The 19,878-nt window shown below is 52.1% G+C and overlaps 9 protein-coding genes across 9 annotated transcripts; 5 read left to right on the top strand and 4 right to left on the bottom strand.

Annotated features, from left to right (window-relative positions):
* Positions 1-750: 750 nt before the first annotated feature.
* On the top strand, positions 751-1,523 carry FIBRA_02363 (uncharacterized protein; the record flags this gene model as incomplete). Its single annotated transcript, XM_012324226.1, has 3 exons — positions 751-976; positions 1,042-1,295; positions 1,359-1,523. The coding sequence occupies 3 exons, from the start codon at positions 751-753 to the stop codon at positions 1,521-1,523; spliced, it is 645 nt and encodes a 214-aa protein (XP_012179616.1).
* A 1,239-nt stretch (positions 1,524-2,762) lies between these two features.
* FIBRA_02364 (uncharacterized protein) lies at positions 2,763-4,913 on the bottom strand (the record flags this gene model as incomplete). The annotated part of the gene is made up of 1 exon (XM_012324227.1): positions 2,763-4,913. One exon carries the CDS (start codon positions 4,911-4,913, stop codon positions 2,763-2,765), a length of 2,151 nt encoding a protein of 716 aa, XP_012179617.1.
* A 260-nt stretch (positions 4,914-5,173) lies between these two features.
* Positions 5,174-7,006, bottom strand: FIBRA_02365 (uncharacterized protein; the record flags this gene model as incomplete). Its single annotated transcript, XM_012324228.1, has 9 exons — positions 5,174-5,418; positions 5,477-5,619; positions 5,676-5,735; positions 5,795-5,951; positions 6,008-6,136; positions 6,190-6,349; positions 6,412-6,715; positions 6,766-6,854; positions 6,908-7,006. The coding sequence occupies 9 exons, from the start codon at positions 7,004-7,006 to the stop codon at positions 5,174-5,176; spliced, it is 1,386 nt and encodes a 461-aa protein (XP_012179618.1).
* Positions 7,007-7,124: 118 nt separating this feature from the next.
* FIBRA_02366 (uncharacterized protein) lies at positions 7,125-8,104 on the top strand (the record flags this gene model as incomplete). Its single annotated transcript, XM_012324229.1, has 7 exons — positions 7,125-7,191; positions 7,243-7,327; positions 7,411-7,445; positions 7,496-7,563; positions 7,625-7,834; positions 7,889-7,993; positions 8,045-8,104. The coding sequence occupies 7 exons, from the start codon at positions 7,125-7,127 to the stop codon at positions 8,102-8,104; spliced, it is 630 nt and encodes a 209-aa protein (XP_012179619.1).
* Positions 8,105-8,228: 124 nt separating this feature from the next.
* FIBRA_02367 (uncharacterized protein) lies at positions 8,229-9,553 on the bottom strand (the record flags this gene model as incomplete). The annotated part of the gene is made up of 4 exons (XM_012324230.1): positions 8,229-8,336; positions 8,397-8,509; positions 8,564-9,122; positions 9,206-9,553. 4 exons carry the CDS (start codon positions 9,551-9,553, stop codon positions 8,229-8,231), a joined length of 1,128 nt encoding a protein of 375 aa, XP_012179620.1.
* An 806-nt stretch (positions 9,554-10,359) lies between these two features.
* Positions 10,360-13,184, top strand: FIBRA_02368 (uncharacterized protein; the record flags this gene model as incomplete). The annotated part of the gene is made up of 8 exons (XM_012324231.1): positions 10,360-10,667; positions 10,720-10,797; positions 10,852-10,916; positions 10,965-11,611; positions 11,673-11,742; positions 11,794-12,009; positions 12,069-12,699; positions 12,755-13,184. The coding sequence occupies 8 exons, from the start codon at positions 10,360-10,362 to the stop codon at positions 13,182-13,184; spliced, it is 2,445 nt and encodes an 814-aa protein (XP_012179621.1).
* Positions 13,185-13,801: 617 nt separating this feature from the next.
* Positions 13,802-15,467, bottom strand: FIBRA_02369 (uncharacterized protein; the record flags this gene model as incomplete). The annotated part of the gene is made up of 3 exons (XM_012324232.1): positions 13,802-14,936; positions 14,995-15,211; positions 15,299-15,467. 3 exons carry the CDS (start codon positions 15,465-15,467, stop codon positions 13,802-13,804), a joined length of 1,521 nt encoding a protein of 506 aa, XP_012179622.1.
* Positions 15,468-15,581: 114 nt separating this feature from the next.
* On the top strand, positions 15,582-16,815 carry FIBRA_02370 (uncharacterized protein; the record flags this gene model as incomplete). Its single annotated transcript, XM_012324233.1, has 5 exons — positions 15,582-15,687; positions 15,747-16,170; positions 16,240-16,606; positions 16,663-16,733; positions 16,782-16,815. The coding sequence occupies 5 exons, from the start codon at positions 15,582-15,584 to the stop codon at positions 16,813-16,815; spliced, it is 1,002 nt and encodes a 333-aa protein (XP_012179623.1).
* A 270-nt stretch (positions 16,816-17,085) lies between these two features.
* Positions 17,086-18,805, top strand: FIBRA_02371 (uncharacterized protein; the record flags this gene model as incomplete). The annotated part of the gene is made up of 6 exons (XM_012324234.1): positions 17,086-17,101; positions 17,148-17,231; positions 17,293-17,604; positions 17,657-18,476; positions 18,541-18,618; positions 18,673-18,805. The coding sequence occupies 6 exons, from the start codon at positions 17,086-17,088 to the stop codon at positions 18,803-18,805; spliced, it is 1,443 nt and encodes a 480-aa protein (XP_012179624.1).
* Positions 18,806-19,878: the final 1,073 nt, after the last annotated feature.

Genomic DNA, 19,878 nt, shown 5'->3' on the forward strand with positions numbered 1-19,878 from the left:
ATTCAGCTAAACTGTGCATTGTTCTTGCTCGGTTCCGCGCATGGTATGAAGGGCCCGGACAAAGGCGAGCAATGATATCGCTGAAACTTGCACACAATTTATCGAGTTCGTGACTTATCGTGACATGATGGTACGGATACTACTTGTGGCAATGCAAGCATAAACCTAGGGCACACGGATGAATGTGGACTCGTGAAGGTTTTGTTTAAGTACCCATCTCGATGCAATTCTTCCTCTATCCCATGTTGTCGATCAACTTAGTGCAGCTATCGAAGCTTTAACGCTGAGCACTTGCAACCATCGTTTCGCACCAGGCTTGGCAGTGGGACGGTCGAACTAGCGCAAGTACTATCGCCGAGTAAATCCACGTAATGTGTCCATGTCAAAGCCCCTCCCATGACAGCCTCCGCGTCGGTGCTGATACTGAAGCTATCATCTGACCACCCAATGCAGCAGCATCCCTGACCGTATTTAGAGTCCAAGCGGACAAAGCATCCGCTTGCCTTCCGCGTTGTTAGACCGGGGACGCAGCCGTTCTCGCATTCGCTTGATTGCAGGCCAATCCCAAGGCTTTCTCGTGATCGTCACCTGAGCTGTTCAACAACTTCCTGGTGAACTTCCTCACCACGAGACCTTGCTAGGAATAATTGTATAGCAAGCGAGACAGGTATAAGAACGCAGTGCGCGGGGAATATTGCAGTCTACCCATCCTCGGGCCTTTTCTTGTCAGGCCTTTTATTGAGACCTAAGATGCCACTCGGTGCACAATCTGCGAGGCTAGGACAGTCTCTCGTGCATAACGCACGTCCAGTGATACCATCCTTGTCAACAGGACGCGCCACGCTCTCCACTGCACATGCCCTGCGCTCAGCGAGCAAATCTCCACTGAGGATGGAGAATCAGAAGAACGTAGGCCACCTGCCATCCTACGCCCCTGTTGGCGTTTCTGCCGCGCTCGATGCGTCTCCATCATCGAGTGCGTATGACACCCCTGCCGCGCTCATGCCCACACTGAAACCGAACGCTGGAATTCACCTTCAGCGCCGAAGCCAACGTTGTTCGACCACGAGTTCTCCCTGGCAGATCGTGTCGCCCTTGTGTCAGGCGGGAACCGCGGGCTTGGGCTCGAGATGGCCATGTCCCTGGTTGAAGCAGGTGCACGCGTAGTATACTGCGTTGACCTTCCAAAGCAGCCTGGTGAAGAGTGGACCAAGGTGAAAGAGTATGTCGGCAGGATGCAGGGCAAGGCGGGTCAAGGGAGGCTTGAGTACATCAGCGCCGACACACGAGATCAGGTATGTATCTGAGTGCTCTAGAGCGTGCGGTCAGTCATGGATCCTAACGACTCACCGGTCTAGGAAGCAATGTGGAGGATCGGCGAGAAAATCGGCGACACCGAAGGCCGAATGGACGCATGTGTAGCTGCCGCCGGTATCCTCAAACCCCACACAGACTGCCTTGACTACCCTGCCAAGCAGTTCCAGGAGGCACGTCGTATCCATTCTACAGGATCCGCGAACTAATTCGTGAAACACGGATACCATACTGCAGGTGATAGACGTGAATGTGAGCGGCGTGCTCTTCACTGCACAAGCGGCGGGTAGGCAGATGGCGCGCTTCGGTAACGGAGGAAGCATCATCTTGATAGCTAGCATGAGCGGAAGTATCACGAACAGGGTCAGACGGTCCCTACATGCCTGTTTGCATTCATCGCGTGACTCACGCTGACTCGGACATGCACCACAGGACCATTACTGGACATCGTACAACACCTCAAAATCAGCTGTCCTCCAAATGGCACGAAGCATGGCCTGCGAGTTGGGGCCAAAGCGAATACGGGTGAACTCACTGAGTCCCGGGCACATCTACACAAGGTACGTCTCTTGTATGTTCATGAACAAGAATGAGGTTCCAGAGTCGCAACGTGTATCCCGAACACGAACGCTCCCCGTGTTGTCCCACACATCTTGCTTCCTTCTGTACTTCTTCGACCAAGGATGTCCTAATATCTGTTCATCTCCGCTTATGTGCCATGCACAAGATGCTAATGGCCTTCTCCCTCCCACGCGCCACAGCATGACCGCAGCATATTTTGACCAATTCCCCCACCTATTCGACGTGTTGTCTAACGCCAACCCGCTCGGGAGACTTGGCCGACCCGATGAGTTAAGAGGAGTCGTTGCCTGGCTGGCCAGCGACGCGAGCACATTCTGTACGGGCAGCGAGTAAGATTTCCTGTGTTGACCCAGTGCATTCTCAAGCTAACGAAACGGTCCAGCATACTGGTAAGTGGCGGTCACCACGCATGGTAGAAGGCCTCCGTCTGGAAGGCTCGTCAAAAGGGTCGATCAACGTGTAACGTGTAAGATGTATACATTCACACTGTGTGCCAAATGAATACTCAAACCCTTGTATATCGATATTGTTAAATCTCTTCGAAACATGCGTAGGTCATGCTTACATTCAAAAAAGGATCCAAGTCGGCGTCGTCAAACATCAACATTTAAATAATATACGCAGGAAGCTTTATCGATCTTCAAGCTCCAACATCGCTGACCTGAGAAAAAAATTCATAGGAAGCCTCATCATAGTCATGACAGTCATGATCCAGACGGTCCACATACAGCACAAATACAGATTTTAGTACAAACAAATAGGACAGTCAAAAATCTAAGTGATCAATAACGCAATATAAAAATCAACCTAGGCTGTACGGGAAATATGCATGCGGAGAATTGACTTACGAATGTGTGATAGTACAATCACATAGATACAGAGAGTAGCTGTTGATGACTGTGGTCCAACCCGGCCAGTAGCACCGCAAGCATTTCTTTGCTAGCCCTGATAAGATCGAGCTCCCCCTCCGCTGTGTCGTGCACACCACCCCACGCCTCGGCGGCTTGCTGAGCATGACACATCAGCTGCCACTTCTCCTGCTGAGCTTTAAGAGTGGCCTCCTGCGTCATTCGAACACGTTGATGCATCTGCTGCAGGGTTTCCTGGACGGCCTGCTCCCGCACAGCTTGCGCATGGTGAAGTTGCTCCTCAAGCGAAGTGATGTACGTCATGCGCTCATTGTCGACGTGCAAGTTTCCATGGATTTGGTCTTCGAGTTGAGAGATCTGCTTCGCTAGCTCTTCCGTATCGCGAAGGCGAGCCGCCTTCGCTGTCTGTAGCTGGCTCTCGAGCGACTCGATTTCCGCGAGCCGGTCGCGAGCTTTCGTCTCCGCAGATGCTAATTGTAAACGAAGCAGAGTCATGCTCGCGCCATCCTCGACCGATGCATCCGCTGTTAAACTGTCAAATCTTGCGGTTGTGTTGTGGACGGCTGGCGAAGGCGTGACATCGGGAAGTAGAACCTGAGAAATGGACCCGTAACCTGTAGGAGATGGCATAGCACTCAAGGACGGGCTTTCCGGCACGTCTTGAGTGCTTAGGCTGAGGCTCGGTGAGATAGCGCCAGAGCGGAACGGTGCTGGGATCTCGGAGAGCATGTGTTCGACATCATCATCTTGCAAGGTTCTACTGTGTTTAGCTAGCTGTTCCCATGACAGGATTGACCCTCTGTCGTTGCCAGCTTGATGACGGAGCGGACGCAAGAAGGGAGAGCTGTTAGTTGATGAGGGTGCTTCAGGCGACAAATAGGACAAATTGGCCCTGGAGGGTAGGAAAGGGCGAGAAGGGGTGTGGGGGTCCTGTTGACCTCGGTCGCCCGTTAAGCGGAATCTAGGCAGAGCGGGCGTAGGCGCGGTGGGCGAGGCAACAGATGCAAGCATGAACTCGACATCGTCAGCCTCGATGCTGTCGAAGCTGGTTCCTTCAACAAAAGAAGTGGGCGTGGGAGTCACTGATGAACGCTGGTGGTTGGTAGATGTGGATTGGGTACCTTTGCGCCCGGAAAATTGTTGCAGCAGAGGGATCTCAGGCCCGATAGCGCTACGCAAAGGACTAGGACTAGGTGTGCTCCTCTGGCTAGTTGTATCTGACGACTTCTTGATTGCACTGAACAAATTATTCTTCGGCGTACGAGGAGTATTCGATGATGCCGACGATGCCGAAGACGGTGGGCGGGAAAGATTTGACCGAGTGGCAGAAGCATGCGATGAAGTCTTTGCGGATTTAGAGGGACGAGCGGAACCGTGACGGGGAGAGGGTGAAGGAGGAGGAGATCGCTTGTGTGCTAGCATTCTACCTTTCTTCTCCGGCGTTTGAGGGCTCACATTGATAGCGTTTGAAAGATTGACTCTCAACGCCGCCGAGTGAGGAATAGGACTCACGGAGCGTCCCAGCTTTTTGGTCGAAGGGGGAGACTCCAGCGCACTAGAGGATCTGTCGTCACTTTCGGACTCCTTCTCTTCCATGGCAACATTGGCTCGGGATCTCAAGGTCATAGTCAAACGTGACGGCGACGGTGGCTTCTTGGTAGTCCCTGGCTCCCCCAATATAGATTTAGGCCTATATTTTGGAAGAGCGGATGTACCATTAGGTGCTCGGGGACGAAGGGAGGATGCCCGACTGAGCGTAGTCTTGGGGGTCTGAGAGCCTGAGGGTGACGAGGAAGTCTCGTCCGAGTCTGTCATGGCTGGCTTCTTGATAGCAGACAATCTGCGAGTTTGGCGAGTGAGGGTCTTGGATTTCGCATCTATGTCAACATCGTTCTTCATCAACGGCTTATCAGTGGATGAACGGGATGGGAGTTGAGAGATGTTGATAGCGCTAGATCTCCGCGAGTGGACTTCCTTCGTCTTCTTCATCGCTTTCTCTTTGTCTCCCCCACCGTCGCGCCCATCTTTATACATGACGTCCGCGAGAGCTTTGCCAACAGAAGTTAGATTCAACGATTGTCGAAGTGAACTTCGAGTGACGGGTTTGGTGGGGTGTGAGCCACTGCCAGCTGCGATATGAGCAGACATGAGAGAGCAATTAAGTAGGGATCCGAGAAACCAGAGGCGATGCTGTCCGTCAAAGTCGTGTCTATGCGTCGTGGAAGCGATCCGAAGTCGCAGCGCGAGTCGTTGCAGAGTCGTTGCTATGTTCGTGCTGGTGATGCAACATACATCGCAGAGTCGAACTAGCCACAAACATCGCGTAAATACGCCGCGTCACGCGATAGCCATGTGGGTCCACGCAGGTCCCGGGACGCCCGAATCAATTCTGGAGACAATTCTAGTCTCTACCACATGAAGCGACCCACATCCAGCCTAGCTTTGTACAGGAAAACGTAGACAGTAACCAGATTCACTGCACCGTACCAGAACCCTTCGACCAACACTGCCCACAAGGGAACATCCGTCACCTGCGCCCTCAGCAGAATGTAAGGAATGAGGAAGTATCGGGGTTCCAGCAAGGGCGTTGGGATAAGCGTGGGGAGCACGAAGACTGGGAGGAGAAGGTTCTGGAGCAGGGTCTGATCACGACCTGTAATAAGGTCCTATCAGTATCACTCCTCGGTTCCCGGAGGCAGATAGTCAAGTACCGATCCGCAAATACCAGGCCCATGCGCACGCCATGTATCCAGGAATGAGGACGTACGGCATGAGGGGGTGGAGGAGGAACACCCTGCGCCATACATAAAATGTGTAATGGCGATTGTCCGACAGTAAGAACGGATGATGAATGCTATACGAAGCCGGTCAGCATATGATAAGAGCGGTTGTGAGCGAGCGACAACAGACGTGAATTCATGAATTGTAACACTCATTGCAATGGCTACCAGAGCTGTCACAAATGTGCTCCTAACGTGCGTATTAGCTTTCTTCACGCCATGCGGAGACCACATTGTGTGTATGTGTACCTCTTATTGCCGAACATCCGTCCCCAAATATCTCTGGCCAATCCTCGCAGTCCACCTTTCCCAGTAATCAAGGCGGGCCATCCAAAGATCGTCGCGAATCCTGTGAAGTAGTATAATTGCGGAACATGTAAAGCGGGGATGTGGTTTGATTTATCGCCTGCAGCCGAACTCGATTCTCAGCATAGGACTTCCTCATCGGGAACGAGGGCTCACCTAGAACTATTCCACCGTTCCAAACGATAAAGGCGCCGAAACCCACCAACACCAATGCGTACGGGACGAAGGAAGGCAGGATCTCGGGAATCACTCCTGGCAAAGTCCGAGCCGAATGAAGAAGGTCCACTACGAACGGAATCAGCGCCCTCAATGACATGTGGTACACCCTCCGTACTCACTCGGACTAGCGGCAAGTGCTGGCGGGTCATGGAGCTTGGCTAGCGATTGCGATCCAGGGGGGGCACGCCGAAAGCGCAAGTGCATCAGCTGGCTGCACGCATAGGCGTACATCACCCAAACTATGTTGTTCTGACGAAATGTACAGCTAATACCACCTAGCTATCGTCCTTATTCCTCATCAGTTGATGCTCCGAAACACGCAGGGGCGGGAACGGGCATACCAAAGCAGCTAACCAATGCCGCTTCTGCGCGGATGCCACCACCGTTGCCACAACGAACACAAGGCTGGGCACCTCAGTATAATATAGGAATCCGAAGAACCACGCGATGGGGAAAGCCGATAAAATAACAGCTTCTGTCGTAGGCACGAGCAAGGACTGTGGTAGCCTCTCGCGCTGGTGAAAGCACAAGAGGCGTGCTAGTACAATTGGTAACACGAGGAGAAATAGAAGGGGTGTGAGCCGAAGCATTGGCAAGTTGCATTTGAACATGAATATTCGCTTCAGTATTACACTCAAGACGTAACTTGCAGCACAACTTTAGCGAGCAGGGCGCCACACAAGCGAGGAGCTTACAGTCCAGGAGGAGTGGTAATTTTTGGATCCCAGGTCCAGTAATCGCCCTCACAGTACGCCTGCGCCTGCGGGACGTGGAAGGGTTCATCCTGGAAGAGTATGCCCGTCAACACATACGCGACATCCTACCTTAACCGCCTACCATGTAAGGGTCTGTAACCTCCTCATTGATGAGTTTCAAAGTCAAGACCGAGATGGCGCAGAATGCTGCATAATATGTCGCTGCCGGGTCGGATGACATGGCAGCGGAACGAAGGGACTAGTTGCCATTTCGGGCAGTCATCGTCGAAGTTACTTTGTGGTTTAGCGCCCTGCGATGAGGACAGCGGCCAAATTTGCCATCGTCTCTGCGCGGAGACATGATCCCTACCCCGGACCTCACACATCTTAACAGAGGCGATTATCTGCACGTGTATGAACCAGCTGGTAAGTTCAGTGGTGGCTGGAACGCTTATACTTACGCGTTGATCGTACCAGAGGATACTTTCATTCTCCTTGATGCATTGGAACAAGATGCAGAAGAGCTACGGGCATTGGCTCCTTTGATATCTCTTGAGATTGGGTTAGTACGCTGAACTTAAGTTGCTTCATTGCCTGAAATTACAGTGTTCATGATATAAGATCTGGTTCTGGATGCGTTTCCAGCTTTATCGGCCAGATATTGGGATCTTCGGGAACATGTGAGTGTTAAATAGCAAGAAAATTAATTCGGCTGATGCTTTATTTCAAGTATGTATTACAACCGATATAAATCCACATGCATGCCGTTGTACCCAACGGACTGGTATCAAAAATAAAGTGAGTCAGCAGATATGTGGTCAGTGGAAATATCCTGATGGCCACGGGTGTCCCATAGTAGATACCAATCGACCCAATTTTAGCCTCACTATCTACTCCATTTTACCGACGGTTGCAACATGCTGTCGACATATTAACCTTCAATCCACCCTATGTGCCTACAGTTTTCGACGAGATGGAAGCTGCGCAGGTCACTGCCGGTATTACAGGATCCTGGGCAGGTGGAACGGACGGTATGGATATCACAAATGTCTTCCTAAAGCAGGTTGAGGTAACAGTTATGAAGCTTATGCACATATACAACCAGCTAATGTCTAACCTTTAGCATCTGCTTTCACCCACTGGTCGTTTATATCTCGTCGCTGTGAAAGAGAATGACGTCCCCGGGATCTGTGAGCGCATGCGGCAAGAATACGGCCTGCAAAGCACGGTGGGTCAGCGAATCCAAGCCCTGAATTTTCACATGCCGACGTTGCTTCAGGTGGTTTTACACCGCCGGGCAGGACGAGAACACTTGTTTGTTGTTCGGTTTTGTCGTTGACGATATGAACACACAATGTACGTCACTTCTCACTGTATTTCATCAATACTACTGAAACTCTGGCTATTTGTCCACAAACACCTTGCTATCATATACGCTACGGCCCACATCACTTATACTTTTTTCAAGCAGTTAAGTTAAGGCCCTCTAGCGCAGGAATGGGCCGCTCCGCTTGTGGGGTGATGCGAGCGCCGTGACGACGCTCTCCGACGGTGAAGTCCACGATGGCCGACTGATAAAAGGGTAAAAATACTATGAGGAGAGTTTGATGTTATTGATCATGCGGACTTACGTGCGCAGTGATTCTGTTGTCCCAAAGCACAACGGTATACGGCTGCCACTTCACGCGAGCTTGAATATCCACGCTCTTGTCGATATGGTCATACAAGAGGTTGAGGATAGCATCTGATCCATAAATCTTGTCAGGAAGGTACTAGCAGCTCATAAAACCATGCAGACCTGACTCCTCCTTCTTGAGACCGACGATTCTTCTGGTGAACTGTCTGTTGACGTAGACAGCCTCCTCGCCTGTGACGGGATGCTTCCTGATGACGGGATGAACGTTCTGGACAGGCTCACGGCGGACCACACCGCCTCTACGTCCCGATCGCGAATAGGCGGCTTGTTCAAAGCCCGAGTGGATAGCTTTGAGGGTGCGCAGGAAGGCGACAAATTGAGGAGATAGCCTCTTAAGCGCAGCAACCTGTGATGTGAAGGCGGTGTCGCCTCCTGTCTCTGGTGCAGAGAGGAGAAAGAAGGTGGTCAAGCCGGGGGGCTGCAATTCATAAGAGACATCCGAGTGCCAAGTTGTCGAAGTAATGCGGTCCTCGCGCTCGAAGTTGTACGTGGCATTCCCGTCACGATAGACAAGATGGACCTCCGGATAGTTCTCAGGATGACCTGATGTGGGATGGATGTGAAGACGGCCGAAGTGCCTGCCCCACTCAAGATAGAAATCGGGACCGCGGTCTATAAACTCTTGTTGGTCTCGGAAGATCATTAGGCCGCGCCTAGCAACCTATAGTGCAAAGTTGCCGTTTGGGGGACACAATGGGTTAAGGTGAGTCGTCTGAAGAGAGCCTAGACGCACTGTCCACTAACCTCCAATGCAAGCTGATCTCTCCCATCGCTGTCAAGTGTAGCCAAGTTGACTCCACGCACTTCCTCGCCCAAATGAGGGGTCAATTGGACAATGCTGGTGGAATTGTCCAGGAAGGACCGGGGGTTTGGATGATTAAGAGCACGCGAAGCGGGATCGACATGATCGAATGGGGTCAGAGGCGGGTAATGCTCGTCTTGCGGGAAGACTGGAAGGAGATGGGCGTATCGGTAGGGATCTCCCTTATCAGCCTCATTGTTCTGCGCAACTGGGGCCGGCTGAGGACGCAGGACCAGCGATGCAGGAAGCGACTGCGTGATAACTTGGGTAATTGTCTCGACTGTAGACATAGCGACTCCCAGGTGACGACGTGCACGATCTCAGGGGATTTCGGGTGTATATACCTGCTGTTTTCGCCATCCCGTCTTCTCTGAACGCAATCTGTAGCTATCATCCAGCAGCAATTGCTCGCACGCAACTCGCACGTATAGCGTGAGTCATTGACCCCTGGAGCTGGAGGCGACGGTCCTCCGTGGAGCAAACAACGCGTCAACAAACGAGATAAGATATAGCACCGCGTCGACGCGCTCACGTGCCGCCACGGGCGCTTCTACTTATTGTGTTGCGCTCCCCGAATTGTCGGGGTCAGCTTCACACCAGTCGACATCCGAATCGGCCACTACCTCTTCTGCAGGACAATAGACACAATAGCCAGCGCTACGGCCCTGGGCTTGATTTTCTCCGCGTGCGGCAATCTGATGCATGCAATATCCGGTGACTCCGAATTCGTTCAAGTTGAGTTGTGGCTTTCTCACCTTGCTTTGTCTCTCCAGGCGAGGCAGATTATGCGACTCGTTCTGGAGTAGAGATGGAGACTAGGCGAACTCATCTCGTATCTCACATCCAGGTCCTGGGTCTTGTCATGACATCTTAGATCTCGATGAGCGCGCCGCTATTGTTCTCTATCGTCTTTAGATATTTCGGGAGGCGGGCAAAGCGCGACCACGAGCAGACACAATTAGGTGTCCATGCGTGTCCGTGGCCGTCATTTAACCGACCAGAGTGAAAAGGCCCGTGTTTCCCTATTCAGTTCGCTATCCCCCCTCCCCCCCAGCGACACCTTCTAGCCAAGTGTCGAGGCTGTAATCTTGTCAGCATGGAGGCGACGACCACCTCTTTCTCCCTTCCTCAGTTGCTACGCCGCAATCCTCTTCCTGACGTTCCCGAGGATGTCGACAATGACTACGTCATGCAGCACCTCAACGATCCCAACTGGGATCTTAGCCAAACTTCCCCTACTGCTAGTGTCGACTCGTTCGAACTCGACGACAAGAGGAGCAAGGCATTTTCGAGCGGGTCCTCGATTCGCAGCACTGAGATTGATTCCGAGTCGCAAGTCGACTCGAGTTACAAGAGCACTTCGAGGGCGCATCTGAGAGAAGTAGAAATGGAGGATTTCAATGAGTGCGCTTCGATCTTATAGCTTTATTTTCACGCTTGTTCACGATCCATATAGCGAGTCCCCCTATGCAGAAGTCAGAGCCGCAGTCCCCAACGTGGACGACCCGACGATGCCCGTCAATACATTCCGCATGTGAGTCCGAGTGGCTCTGGAGAATGCCAGCCAAACTCATGCTTCCGAATCCAGGTGGTTTTTGGGAATCATATTGTCATGCGTCATGGCTGGTGTAAACCATTTCTTCGAGGAGAGATGTACGTTTGGTGCCTTCGGACGTGAACTTTGAGCTAATTTTACAATAGATCCATCGGTCGTCATCAGTCCTCTCGTAGTCCAGTTGATAGCCCTTCCATTAGGGAAGGGTATGGAGTGGCTTCTCCCGACGACTCGCTTTAAGACGTTCGGATGCACTTGGTCGTTCAATCCTGGCCCCTTCAATATCAAGGAGCACACCGTTATTACTGCGATGGCTAGTGCGGTTTACTTGGACGTATACGTGACAACTGTCTTCGCAACGCAGAAGGTGTTTTACAACCAGACACTCACCTTTGGCTACCAGATTCTCCTTTCGCTATCTACACAGCTGCTCGGCTATGCCTTTGCCGGCCTAACACGCCAGTTCCTTGTCTGGCCGTCTAGTATGATCTGGCCAGGTGCCCTAGTTTCTTGCGCCCTCCTCAGTACACTGCACAAGAATTTCAGTGTCAAGGAGAAGCGACATATCTCGCGTGAGCGGTTCTTCCTCTATGTCCTGGTTGGCTCTTGCGCTTGGTATTTCCTACCTGGTTATCTGTTCACGGCGCTGAGCGTCTTCAACTGGGTTTGTTGGATCGCACCGACGAACCCAACGGTCAATGCTCTCTTTGGTTATTCCACGGGCGTTGGGATGGGTTTCTTGACCTTCGACTGGTCAATGATCTCGTGGATTGGTAGCCCTCTCGTTACACCGGTGAGTCTTAATTGCGAACTGGCTATTACTGGCGCTGACCATGTTTCCTAAAAACAATTAGTGGTGGGCTGAAGCGAATATCGGCGTGGCCTTCGTCTTCTTTTTTTGGATTGTCACGCCTATTGTTTTCTGTACGCTTTCTTCATCTGTCTGGCGTCCGTGTCTAACGTCTTCTCTTGCAGTCAAAAACTCTTTCTATTCGCAATATATGCCGATTGCATCTGACGGGTCGTACGACAACACGGGAAACATGTACAATGTGTCGAACATCATCACGAACGGCATTTTCGACGAGGCCAAGTATATCCAATATTCGCCGATGTTCATTTCTGCCACCTTTGCGATTTCGTATGGCGTGCAATTCGCCGCTATCACAGCAGTCATTGTACACACTTTCCGTGAGTTGTAATTAAATCGCTATGTTCGGGTCTAATCTTACTGACCTGACCCGTTCTAGTTTGGTACAGTAAAGACATTTCTCGTCAAATGCGTCGCGCCATACATGACGAACGCGACGTCCATGCTCGCCTTATGGCGGTGTACCCTGAAGTCCCTTGGTGGTGGTATGCGATCATCGGTGTTATCGCCTTCGTATGCGGGGTCGTTGGCATCGAGATCTATCCTACAGAGCTTCCTGTCTGGGCGATGGTCATGGCAATCGTCATCGCCTTGATTTTCATCATTCCCGTGGGCATGATTCGTGCCATCACTAACCAGATGATTGGTCTCAACGTCATGTTCGAGTTCATCGTTGGGTATATGCTCCCAGGGAAGCCGGTGGCGATGATGCTCTTCAAGACTTTCGGTTTCATCACTGTCTCGCAAAGTCTCTCGTTGGCGAGCGATCTGAAGATTGGCCACTACATGAAGGTTCCTCCTCGCATCATGTTCGCTGCACAGACTCTCGCTACTATTCTTTCGGCCTTCATCTGCGTGTCCGTACAAATTTGGCAATTCGACCATATTCCGGACTTCTGCCAGCAGGGCCAGAAGGACTCTTTCACTTGCCCGGACGTGGAGACGTTCGCAACTGCTTCCATCATTTGGGGAGGAATTGGCCCGCAGAGACTTTTCTCGCGAGGACAAGTGTGAGTACATTGTGTTGTCTCAGATTCTATTTTCTGACCTGACTGTCGATTGCAGCTACAACCCCATCCTATACTTCTTCCTCATCGGTGCCTTCCTACCTATCCCCTTCTATCTTCTCGCTCGTCGCTACCCTCTCTCGCTCTGGAGATACATCAATACACCCGTGATGTTCGCTGGTCTCGGTCAAATGCCCCCTGCGACTGGTATCAATTACTCTTCCTGGGTGATGGCTGGCGCCTTCTTCCAATGGTTTATGCGACGCATGCACTTCCGTTGGTGGATGCGCTACAACTACATCCTTTCCGCAGCGCTGGACTCCGGTCTGGCGTTCAGCCTCATCTTCATTTTCTTCTTCCTTCAATATATCAAGGGCGGGGTCAACGTCAACTGGTGGGGGAATACCGTCTGGGTAAACACTTACGACACTATCGGCATGCCGTTCCTCGTCGTAAACGGCACGTTTGGACCGAAAACCTGGGCATGAATAACCCGAATTCTGTAGCATTATTCTTCTACTATCTGGCCACGTTATCATTATCGGAACGATCCTCTCATGATTCATTAGCATTTGCATTGACGCCATTTCTACATGCTCACACGCAACCCCATTCTTTTGTATCATCCATACCATTGATTTGTCTTGTACATTTAACACACTGGTTCTTCTGGGGCGATTTTTCGATTTTCGTTCGTGTACTACTGCTTGTACAGCATTACGATCCTGTTCTCCCACTGCGTGTGGACATGAATTTAACGCTTTGGCACGTTACCAGAATACCTGAGTGTATGTTTGCTTGAGGCTTTATGGCCCGCAAGTTGAGTAAACTCTTGGCTCGATTGCAACATGCGTGTCATGTAGATGTGATTTTGAGCACAGCGTGCGGTCGACAATTGAATCACTCGCACGTTGTCAACGAACGAAGCACATTCTGAACAGCGCAAGTCCTGTATATATCGAACGGATCTACTTCGCGAATTCGACCGAGATCCACAGGGCCACAGTCAAGCTCGGGATACCACATTGTAAGAGGTAAGAACCATCGATACGGCTCCTGATTTTGAACAAGCACAAAAAGCATAGATACACACAATAATAGACAATCATGCAGGCAGGCCCCAAATCCTGACCTCCCGCCCGCTGGCGCCCCAAATCTCCTTGCCCTGCTCCCCATACACAAGGTCTGTGACCTCACCACCTTCCTCGAAGCGGACCAGCTCCTCCCAAGTTTTGTGCGCGAAGACGCGTGCGCCTTCGCTTCCCGCGACACCCAGCAACTGAGCACTCAGGTCGTACACCACTTTGTTGACCTTGAAGCCCTCGCCAAGCGGGATGGAATGCGCAATCTTAGGCTTTCGCAGGTCCCATATAGCGACCGAGGAGAGTGAGTCAGGTGCAAGCATGTGATACCCATTCTCGGAGAAGCTGAGCGTCTTGACGGTGAAAGGGCTGCTGTCGGGGGGCGACAGCAAGGCTGCGATTGCACCAGAGCGGATGTCATATATCTGGATTGTCGACGTTGGTGTACCGACCGCAAGAAGGGCACCGTCGGGATGCACGTCGAGCGACGTCAGTGGCTCGTCAGCTGCAGGAGAGCGATATACCAAGTCACCCTTGACGAGGTCATGCAGCGAGTATGTACGATCAGCGGAAGCGAGCGCAACAAGTGTGTTTGTTGGGTGCACAGCCAATCCAGTGACTTCACCCTTATGCGTACGAATGACTGCATTTGGTCTGTATTCGCCTGATGCGCTGTCGTGGGTCCACATCCTTACAGTCTTGTCGGCACTGGCAGACAAGAGAAGAGTAGGCTCGGACTCGCTGAGCGCTTCACGAAACGCAACATGAGTGACCTTCTTCTGGTGGCCAGGGAGTGAGGCGAGTACTTTGTCCGTGCTGCGGTCGTAAAGCTGCACAATTTTGTCGTTCCCTCCCGTGAGAAATTGAGCCGGTTCTGTACGCGAGACCGCAAGGGCGTTGATACCAGAAGGCGATGGCGAATGGAGGGACGGAATGGTATGTTTGGAGGTGAATGTCTTGACCTCCGCCGGAGTAACATACTCCGCAGGTGGCTTGCGCTTCTTCCGCTGTGCCGAGAGCGTCTGATGTGTCTCTTCAATCTTCTTCTGCACCTCTTCCGGCAGAGCGCCAGCATCTTGAGCTGTGTCTGCCATGTCGACATCTGCGCCATTGGCGGTAGGTGCAACCCCCATTGTGGCCGAGATACTTCCGAGTGCTCTGGGAACCGGAGTCCAGTTAGACATGTATACCAGAGTGAAAAAGACAAGCGACGCACTCTCGAGCTGCATCGCGTTCTCGGATAAGACGTGCCACTACACGCGTTGCGGCGTCCTGTGCATACAGGGCATAGCTCAACTCCTGCCGAACAGAGTTGTATTGTTGCTTCAGAGAGAAAGTCTCAAGCATGAGCGCGTCCCACTCATTTTGAAGAAGGTGGAGGAGGGCTGGGATGGAAGTGGCAGAGGGAGGACGGGGGGCGGCAGCCTTGGGGTCTATCAACAAAATAAGGTGTCAGATGCATCAACACTCCTTCTCACGTCACACGGCCACGCAAACATGGGAGAAAGAAAAGGACATACTGGCTTTGAGGGTAATGAGGTCGGACTCTTCCAGCTTGTCTCCCGTTATGGGGTCGGTGCCATTTTCGGTGATGTATTTCAGAATTAGCCTACGCTCATACACTTGGCCAGACTTCTGGGAGACTACTGGGTCTTGGGGAGGCTCGCCGGAGATTGCACAGAAAAACATGGTGCGGAGGTCGCGGTCGAGGACGGGAAGTGGCTCAATTTCCAAACACACGACGCGGCATGTTTGGAGTTGTTGACTCCGGCGTCTGCTGAGTGCTCTCAGTTGCGTACGACCATGTCGAGCAGACAACGCCTCGTTCTGTCCATCATCGACTTTCTCAACCAGTCCATCGACGATGGCACTGTTAAGCAGGATGACAAGGAGAGTCTGGAGGTGGCAAGTGCGTTCCCCGATGTCGCGATCTCCCCTCTCACCTTGCCGACTTAACATCATCCGTAGTTCAATGCATAGGTGAAGCCTTTGGAGTCGATCCTACTGACGACCGCCAGAATGAACGTCTCAGCGTGAAGCCTGCAACGCTTCAGTCCATTTTCGATGTCTTCATAAAGACGCGCGACAATTTCGCGTCACCTGTTGCTTCCGCGGCTCCCCCTACCCAGGCACCTGTGAAACCCAGCGTTGCAGACAGAGAGTATGCAGAAAAGTTCAAAGGAGAAGGCAACTCGCATATGACCGCAAAGCAGTACGACGCGGCGATTGAAGCGTACACGCGTGCCATCACCCTTGACCCGACCAATCCAGTGTACTATTCAAACCGTGCAGCAGCTTACTCGAGTAAGAACGCCCACAATGAGGCCGCTGTCGACGCAGAGAAAGCCATTGAAGTTGAGCCTTCCTTTGTCAAGGCATACCATCGGCTAGGGTGCGTCCCTTGTATTTGATTGCTCAAATCGCAGACGACTGAGAGGCTGGCTACCGTGTACACCTACAGCCACGCACATTATTGCCTCGGAGACTTCAGGTCTGCGGCCTCTGCATTCCGACGCGGGCTAGATATCGATCCGTCCAACACGAATCTGAACTCCGGTCTCAGAAATGCGGAAGCACGTATCCTCCCCGATGACGAACCAGAATCTGTCATGACTGACGCTGCGTCGAGCGGCGCAGGCGCAGGCGCGGGAGGGGGGCTCGGTGGCATGGCGGACATGCTCTCGGGCATGGGTCTCGGTGGTGGGTCCGGAGGGATGCCGGACTTGTCAAGTTTCATGAATAATCCGAGGATGATGGAGATGGCACAGCAGATGATGCAAAATGGGGGCTTGGAGAGAATGATGCAGAACCCAGCTGTCGCCAACATGGTGGGTTACTACTCATTTCCAACTCAGGCTGCAATTCTGACACGGGCTCATCGTAGATGGGCCGAGTGCAATCGGGAAATATGCCATCGATGGCTGAGTTGATGGCCGACCCATCTCTGAGGGAATTGTGAGTGCCATTTGTTCCTTCCACAGAGCGTTCTGACGATTTCTGCAGGGCGAGTCAATTTGGAGCTGGCGGTGCACAATAGATGTGAGGGCATATCTGGACCGGGATAGAATGAGAGTATTAAAAAATAATGTGCTGATAGTACTGTCTCGTTGAATATTATGTTGCATAACATTGGATTAGCGATGATGAGCGAGGTCGATGTGGAACCCCAGGGTGACGCGTGATGTCATTTCCCCAAAGGATTTGTGCCGGCCGTGCGACACTAGCCGCGGACGGGCGCCCTCCCTCCTGCTCCTGCTCCTGCTCCTGCTCCTGCTCTTCCCCTTCCTCCTGCTTGGCCCCCTGCAATATGGCAGATCTCCAGGGTATGTCTGCACTTTTCTTGTCGCCGCATGCTCACGTGGTCAACAGAACCTTCGATTATTCCCCTCCTCTCGCGCGCCCTCCACCACATCCGTTCAACTCCTCCCAGAATCATCGCTTCCCCCGCTACCCGTAAGTCCACTCCTCCACATCACCCGCATCCTATCATGTCGTTCTTATCACTGCCTTGTAGAACCACGGCGTGCTGCCGTCGCACTGATCATTCGCGTGTCTCCCCCCGCATCATACACCCCCGCCTCACCCACCCTTCCCCCACAGCTCCAGACATCTTCCGCTTCCTCCCCGTCGTCTCTCACAGACTTTTTCCAGCTAGACTGGGTCAATGCACCCGGCGCTAGACCCGAAATCCTTTTCCTCCGCAGGGACAAACCCGATGTCGGAGATGCCTCCCATATGAGTGGTAGCAGCCCTCGCGCGAAAGAGGCGCATGTTGCTTTCCCTGGCGGAAAAACCGATCAAGGCGATGAGGGTGGCATGTACACTGGTACGTGGCTCTCGTCTATTGCATTCCATTGTCGATTACTAACCATTCCTAGCCATGCGCCAAACATGGGAAGAAATTGGCCTTGACCTCGCCGAGTCAGCCTACACGCCCATTGGCCAACTTGACGATCGCGAGGTCACAACGTCGCTTGGAAAGCGTCTTCTCATGATCCTCTCGCCTTTTGTCTTCCTTCAGCTCGCTCCCCAGACGACACCTGTCGACCCGGCGCCAGGTACTACCCTTCACTGGGTCCCTCTCGCTGAACTACTCCCGCTTCCGAATGCAGACATACGAGAAAAGCGACCTCGGTGGTCCCATGTGACCGTTGACGCGTCTTCGCGCCTTGCTCCCCGTCACTCAACTATTCTACGCGTACTCATGCGTGCCCTTATTGGAAACATGCAGTTTCCCGCAATTATTGTCTCCCCCTCTTCCTCTGCTTCATCTTCATTACTATATTCCAGTGACTCAGAGTCGGAGCGAAATGTGATCGATGCAAAGCGTGCACATGTGGAGAGCGGATCAGCTTCCTCACTGAAGAGGCAGTCATCGCTTAGCAAATTGCGACGCCGAGCAAATAGACAAGACGAGCAGCTGAAGTTGTGGGGTTTGTCGCTAGGTATGACGCTTGACCTCCTTGCGCATATGGCTGTCCCTGCTTCTGCTGTCGTCCCCTCTGCGATGACAGCGGCGGAGAGGATGTCGAAAGGAAACACTGAAAAGCGAGCGGACACAGAGGCAGTGGTTAGTGCGAGTGCGTTGTTACCCCCTGATGCGGAGTTGCTCGAGGTTTTGCGCATGCCGGTCGTAGTGCCAAGCTTGACGAGCGTGTTCCCGCGATTCTCATATCCTGATGTGAACTTCTGGATATGGTGCGTATAAGTTTTTTTTGCTTGTGATGGACTTGTTCTGACGCCTTGATGAAATGTTGGATAGGGTGTTCGGAAAGCGATATCGTGCCGTTATGCGCGGGTGGGAGACTAGTGCGCGAGCGGGTGGTATTAATGATAGACGGTAGGCGGCATCTCATCTCTGCCTGTTTATAACATTTTGAATTGGATTTTGCAGGATCAATTGGACTGGCTCTGCACTGACGACGTTCTATGCGGCGGTGCGCAAGGCGTTGGTCGTCGTGCTGGTCCTACGCGCCATAGGAGTACTCGTAGGAGTATTCCTCGGTTCATGGATCTTGTTTTGGTAAGATGTATTTGCGGATGACTGGTTTCATTCCGGGTTGTGGCTATATTTTGTCACAAGCTCCTTTCATGTTGTCTTAGTACAGTAGACGAAGACGGAACGCAGAAGCAGCAGGCACATCCTTCTTTTCTCGATTACGTTTTGTATCTCAGGGCTTTTGGAACGCATTGTTATTACTGCCGTATAGAATTTCCTCTCAACACGGTTTCTCATGGTAAAAAGAAAAGCGAACCGCAATTTCTAAGGACTAGAGAATATGTGTAAGTGACTCAGAGATCAACACGAGCGTGAACAGGGCTTTCGCGGAAGGACGAATAACTTACGCAGGCCCCGTTCCCGCCGTACTTAATATTATCCTCATCAATCTCATAATTCATAATACTCTTCTCGTTTCCGGAGTCACAACGGCCTTGTAGTGTAGCGGTCTTATCACTTGAGATTCTGATTCGGTCGTGTGACTGTTAGACTTCTCAAAACCCAGGTTCGAGTCCTGGCAAGGCCTGAGCATCCGGAGGGATTTATCTTTTAGACTCTGGCAATGTCATTTTTGTTGGATGGTGTTTACTTCCATGCCTGATGATCGATCGACTCGTCCTATGACTCTTCCTTCAACCTTCTCTTGCGGGCTTCGGTGACTGATCGGCGGCTCAAGCCTGACGACCTACAACTTGACGATGGAAATACGCGTCTCAACACCCCCCAAAATCCAATGTTGTCTGAACGTCTAGTACTCTCACCGGCAGCTCCTACTGCCACTATGTTTCAAGATTGTATCCTGCTGTTGTCCGTGATCAGATCTGAATAAAAAACCCGTTATCGGAGGTTGCAAGTCGGGGACTCCGTTGAAAAGGGAATAATGTTCATGTCCCCGCGCTGTTCGCCATGTGCGATGGAAATATATCAGTGTTGCGCGAAGCTCTCCACACGAGCACAAAATCCGGGGCTGATGAGTTCGTAGTCTGAGTTGCACATATGTGACCATATAGTATACCAATGTCATGATCCGAATATCCAGGCTGCGCGGGTATAGAGTTATTATACAGTGTCTGAGGTCTCACGCCTCACTACGGTGCTTTC

This window comes from Fibroporia radiculosa (assembly GCF_000313525.1).
Source record: "Fibroporia radiculosa TFFH 294 genomic supercontigs, scaffold1239, whole genome shotgun sequence".
Lineage (NCBI taxonomy): Eukaryota > Fungi > Basidiomycota > Agaricomycetes > Polyporales > Fibroporiaceae > Fibroporia > Fibroporia radiculosa.